Here is a 5927-nt window from a genome sequence, read left to right on the forward strand (position 1 = left end):
TTAATTTAATTAATTAGTATTTTATTTTATATAAAAGTTTAAATACTTGCTAATTATCCGCAGGAAGGTTATATTAATTATTTTATTTTTTAATTTAGGTTAATTAAGGTGTTTAATTTCTTGGTAAGTATTTTTATAATTTTAAAGCTAATTATTAATTTTATCTTATTAAATTAAAATATTTAAGGCTATAAAATAATTACTAAATACCTTTAGTTTAGTCTTAAAATTAGTTAAAATAAACTATTACTTTAATTTAGCTAAAATTTTTATAATAAGTTTATTTTTAATAAGTTATTAAATAAAAATAATAATAGTTTTTTAAATAGCTTTATTTATTTTTTAAACTTTAATATAATAATACTTAGTATTAAGCTAGTATTTATTATATATTTTAAATATTTTTTTAATTATATTTTTAAAAGGTAACTTAGGAAAAAAAAATTTTTTTCTTTTTTTTTAAAAAATATTTAGGTTAAAAAACTTTTAAACTTTTATTATTTAAATAAAGTAAAAAATCTAGTTATATTAAGCTAGCTAGTTATTTTTAAACTTAAAAATAACTTTTATACTTATAATATTATTAATAAAGCTTATAATAATTTTTAAATTAAGTATAAAAGTTAAAAATTAATTAATATTTATTTTAATTTAATAAAAAAAGTAATTAACTATAAAGGGCTTAATATAACTTTTAAGATATATACTTAAAAATATAAATAATTTTAAAATATTTAAAAAAGGTAAAAATTTAATAAGCTAAATTATTAAGTTAATATTTAGGTTTATAACTATAAGGCCCTTTATATATTATATTAATTAATAAAGCTATTAATTAAATACTATAAAAAAAATAAAAAAAAGTAAGTTATTTATTAAAAGCTAAAACTACCTAAGGGTTTATATAAATAATTTAAGCCTTTAAAAACTTATTAGTGGCCTAATTTCTTTACCAGAATAGTAAGGCGTTAAGCGCCTTACTTTTCTATACTAACGCGGCATGTGGAGGCGTTAACAAATAAGAACTCCACCAAAATGAGAGATCTCCACCTTTGGCTGACAATGATCCCCCTCGACGACCTGTTCAATCACGCCAACGCGTTCTACAAAGGTCACTTTTTCTTTACTACGCACTACGGATCATCCGACGCAGTACGAATAATCCGCTCTTACTACATTCTCGCCGCCAAAGCCGCATGAATGATCCGGTTGTCCTGCGCCCTGAATGGCTTCATCGCAGCTGATCTTGGAATTTGGGATTCCCTTGAATCGATCTCTTGTCCAGCAATTTCCACGCCTTCCCTCCAAGGGGATCTCTGCGCCGCGGCAGTGTTATCAGGCCTTTCCCTTTTCTTATTTAGTCATTCAGATCTTTCAAGACTTCTCCATATTCCTGACACGACGCCGTCAATAGTGTTCAGGCGTGCTGCCCTAGGCTCGCTGTGCTACCACTTTTCCTTTCTAGCCTGACTCCGCCCACAGAGATATTCGTCTCCCAACAACTTCACCCTAGCTGGCCACAGAGTCATCCTCATACTCAGGAATATGACTCTTTCGTCTGGCATCTTGCTCATTCGAATTGAACTCGAGACCCGGGGTGGCAACTTACAAGTGACATAGGAGAGTATTGGTGTGTGACCGAGTTTAGGGTTCCGGACATCAATCCCCAACCACCAAAGCCTCGGGCTTTACGTGGTGACTCATTCCTCCCCATGTTGGCTTGGAATTCCGGTGTATACTGAGTGTCCGAAGCGTCTTGTCTTCAGCTTCCTGATCTCTCCAACAACACACCAGCACCGATCATCAAAACTCCCCGAGTACACCGACTCCAACCACAATTAGCCAGAACATCCTTCACTCTACGGATAATCATGTCTACCCTCCTGCTACAATCTCTAATTGCGCCCATCTTCCCCACCGAGCTTTCATACGCGTCGCCGAAAATCCAACCACACCCGACACCCTATATCCACCAGAGCCCCCAACCTACTCGCCTCCGACGAACATATGGCTCATCCAGCGATACCACACCAGTTCCCGACCAAGACGGACTCATCGAGACAGACCTTAGAGCGGGCGGGCCAGACCTCTGCGACTTGCCATGCGAGATGATCCTCCTGCTTCCATGGCGCCCAGAACACGCGGGTCTCGAATGGACGCAGACCTTCGAGATCCACGCCGAGCTGGACGAGATCTGCCGCAACGAAAACCTCCAGGCGAGCGAGATCCGATTCTGCGGGCGGCGGTCGATATATGAGCCGAACCGCAAGCCCATACTAACCCTGCTTGTCGTTGCAAGCCGCAGCGACGCATCGCGAGCGACGTGGCGGACTGTTGCACGGAAATTGCTCTACCACATTAAGGGCAAGAAGATGACCGACGAACCAATTTCAGTCGAAATCGTCGATGAGAAGTTCGGAGATTCTCCGGTGATCCATGCTTGTCTGCCGACCGATGCCATCTTCCCCATCTGGAAGCAAATTGCCCTGGAAATCTTCAATACCATTGGGACTAGAGGCGTATTCACGATCGGGTGCTTCCGCATCGGTAGCAATAGCGACCGTCGGCAATGCCCGCCGACCGTCCTCTTGGGTGTCGATCGGTCCACCAGGCGCGACTGGAGGCGAGTGAGGGAGAAAGTTGTCGCCGTCCTTGACAGATACGGACTTGACGATGTTGCCGTGGCAATTCACAAAGACAACCAGGTCACAGGTGGCGGTGACCCCAGTGACGATGTAATTACGCCTAATGACTGTCGAATTAACCCCAAGCTTGGCTCTAGCATCGGTCTGGCTGGCATGAAGGACGCACACGGAACGCTGGGCGGGTGGGTCGAACTGAGGAACCCTAAGAATGGGGAATGGCTGCCGTTTGCCCTAACCTGCTCGCACTGTTGTTTGCCCAATGATAGTGGGCTCTCCACAGGAGACCTAAAAGGTAAGTTGGGCCATGCGATATTCCATGCTTCAAAAATGGCCGCGTCTAAAATGAATGTAGCTGTCCAAAAATGGAAGCAGGAGGGTGTTCGGCCCGCCCAAGATGAAAACAAGGCCCGCCTCCTGCCGGTAGACTCGCCAAGCAAAAGAGACATCGATAGCGCCATCGATAGGCTCACAACAATCATCAAGCAAAACGAGTCACATCGTGTATACCGGCAAGTCGAAGAGCTTCGAGCGAACGACGAGCTCGTTGTACCCTACCTCGAAAAGCTGAGGCAGCGTCTCGCCACAACAATTGCGGAGTGTAGGCGGGGGCGCAATGAGATCAGAGAATTCGCTCAGAGGCATCCCGGATTGAAACTTGGGACAGTGTTCGCCGCATCTGGTCTACGAGAGGCACCCTCTGTCGACGACCCCCAGAAATTCTCAATCCGGGATTGGGCCCTGGTCAAGGTTGGCCCCAGACGAGTCCCGGGAAACAACAAAGTCACGGTAGGTAGTGCTCTGGACAATTTCAAAGATTTGTCGCTAATGTACCTTGTTAGATTCCAACTGATGGTCCACGTGGTTTCGATCAACTCACCGACTTTGGTATGGAGCTTCCCGAGATGGACGAGCCGCTCTATAAAATGGGTAGGGCAACAGGATACACAGAGGGCAAGTACGGGAACCTCACCACATGCAGGATAGCTACTCGATTTGTCAACGGAGAGCGAGTAACTTTCCCAACATGGGAGCATGTGATTCTCCGCCCAGGTAGGGTGGCATTCAAGGCGTCCGATGCCGGATCTCTTATTTTCGACCGCGGCGGTTTGGTCCAGGGGATGCTGTTCGGGGGAGCCGGCAACGGTGCAATTGGGTACTTTACTGCAGCGCAAGACCTGCTCGCCGATATCAGGCACGTCACCGGTGTTCAGGAAATCCGTCTGCGAGATGTGGCAAATGAGCCGTGAGAATTTCTCTCCCGAATTCAAATGTACGATGCACCCAATAGCCGTCGGCTAAGGACCCTGCCCCTTCCATTTAGACCGTGTCCCGACCACAATGCCTTGACGGCCAGCGACCGCGGGGGCGGGGACGGAGTGCGCGCGACCGTTCGCGGACGTAGGTGTGATGCGCAGAAGAAACGCGTTAGGATCATTGTCCAGTAGAGGTTCAGGCGGAGTATGGTAGGAGCTCACGGAGGGAAAAGACTGGAAAGGAAAACAAACCAACTCAAATAAGCCGCGAGGCATGATTTCGCCATTACGGAAGGGGCTGCTGAGCGCTCTGATGGGATATGGTGTACTCCATGAGATCGACTAAGGGTGCTTGGGGTGAGAACACGCAAGGCTCGCTTGTATGCACTTCTCCAGGGGGTGGAATGTCGAAAGAGAAAACAGCCAGAGTCGGGATTGAGCCATCCAGTGCCTCGCTGTTTGCATTTGCTCAACATAACCATCACAAATAGGCCGCAAAGAATCACGGGAGATACATACCTAGGTAGGGGCCAGTCTGTTGAGCGGAAAAAAGGCGAATATTCCCGTCCGTTTGCTGTTTGTTCAGGATAAGGTAGCATGGAGAGGGGAAGAAAGGCGCCAGAAACGCGACCTATTCTCACCTATCAGGGAAGTGTCCATCTGTCATCAGATTCTGAGCGCCATAAGATTGATCTTGTTACTCTCTACCGCCGCCGCCCAAGCATCGCGCCGTCTGGCAACCAGGGTAGGTAAGAGGCGCAGCAGTTACCGCGCCGCAATCTTACCTATGAAGATTGGTCACATTGTGATCCCCAACCCGATCTTATGGCTCGGGGGATGCCTCCTTGAGCCGAGCGCGTTGGCCAGTCGTAAATGGTTGTTGCCGACCTCGGAAGGTGAAACAAGATCAAAAGATCGCCCTGCCTGGGGTAGTACAGGCAAGCCCCATGGCGCTCTGCACCTCCGCGGTGATTAATCGCCAACCCATCGGTGGAGGGCTGGATTTTAGGCGGGTAATAGATGCAATCCGTCACCCAGAGGTGCGCCAAACTGCTACTCCGGTCATGCTTAGGAAAAGAACTCATGAAGATCTTTATTATAAGCATGGTTCAGGGTAGGTAGGTACCACCTATCTTTTCGAACGAGATGAGCCACATTTGATGTATCTCTCTAGGTAGCTGTACCGGCGTTCTTCAGCACCCTGGCGCCGTCGTTGCTTTGCTGTCCATGGTCAGTTGTACTTTTGACAGGACTTTGGACACGCCCGGGGATAGACGGATGGGAGATATTTCAAAGATACCTTCACAATCTGCTAAGAAGCAGCGTGTGTTTGATTGCCTGTCTCGCGAACATAAAAGGAGTCCACCGTCCGTCTTGATACCCCAGTGTTATAACTGCCAATTTCTCGAAACCCCCGATATCAGCCGCATCGCCACGGATGACAAGCCGCGAGATGCCCGAGCGCCCTGCCTACCGTGACGTATCCTCGCCGTTCCCCGACATCAGGGTGGCCCTGATCCGCGGTAACAATGGCTAGTGACTCCCACGGCTGGTAGTCAAAGCTTCGCCGCGCCGGCTGCTAATCCTATCCCAGATGTCCTACGGGTCTTTAGTGTTCCTGTGACCGTGCGGATCCGTAAACACTTCAGCGACCGCGGCATTGTCGGCCGCGTACGCGATGCGGTGCTTGTCGACTTTATAGAATTTGTCCTCCGCTGGGAATATTCTAGTCGGGAGCTTGACAAAGCCTGGGAGAATTATAGCAGCATGTGAGTTTCTCAGTACTTGATTCTAGCTGTTGCTGATATGGGGGTTTGGATAGCTATTTCGATGATCAAGATCGCTGGTTGCTAGCTTAGTAGTGGCTGGGTGTGTGGTGAATCTATGGATGGTACCATACATGCACTCAGGATTTCCGCTTCTTTCTTTCTCTTCATTTGAAAGAAGTCGATTGTTATGGTTTATGCTAGGTAGAAAAAAATGCATTTCTGCAATTAAAGTGTTGTTTCCCGGTCGTCCCTGAAGTGGC

The 5927-nt window shown here is 46.5% G+C and overlaps 2 protein-coding genes across 2 annotated transcripts; both read left to right on the forward strand.

Moving 5' to 3' along the window:
* Positions 1–1871: 1871 nt before the first annotated feature.
* DSM5745_04837 (uncharacterized protein) lies at positions 1872–3892 on the forward strand (the record flags this gene model as incomplete). The annotated part of the gene is made up of 3 exons (XM_026746853.1): positions 1872–2937; positions 2998–3431; positions 3485–3892. 3 exons carry the CDS (start codon positions 1872–1874, stop codon positions 3890–3892), a joined length of 1908 nt encoding a protein of 635 aa, XP_026604333.1.
* A 1459-nt stretch (positions 3893–5351) lies between these two features.
* On the forward strand, positions 5352–5671 carry DSM5745_04838 (uncharacterized protein; the record flags this gene model as incomplete). The annotated part of the gene is made up of 2 exons (XM_026746854.1): positions 5352–5421; positions 5493–5671. 2 exons carry the CDS (start codon positions 5352–5354, stop codon positions 5669–5671), a joined length of 249 nt encoding a protein of 82 aa, XP_026604334.1.
* Positions 5672–5927: the final 256 nt, after the last annotated feature.

The sequence above is a fragment of the Aspergillus mulundensis genome (genome assembly GCF_003369625.1).
Source record: "Aspergillus mulundensis strain DSM 5745 chromosome Unknown scaffold_4, whole genome shotgun sequence".
Taxonomy (NCBI): domain Eukaryota; kingdom Fungi; phylum Ascomycota; class Eurotiomycetes; order Eurotiales; family Aspergillaceae; genus Aspergillus; species Aspergillus mulundensis.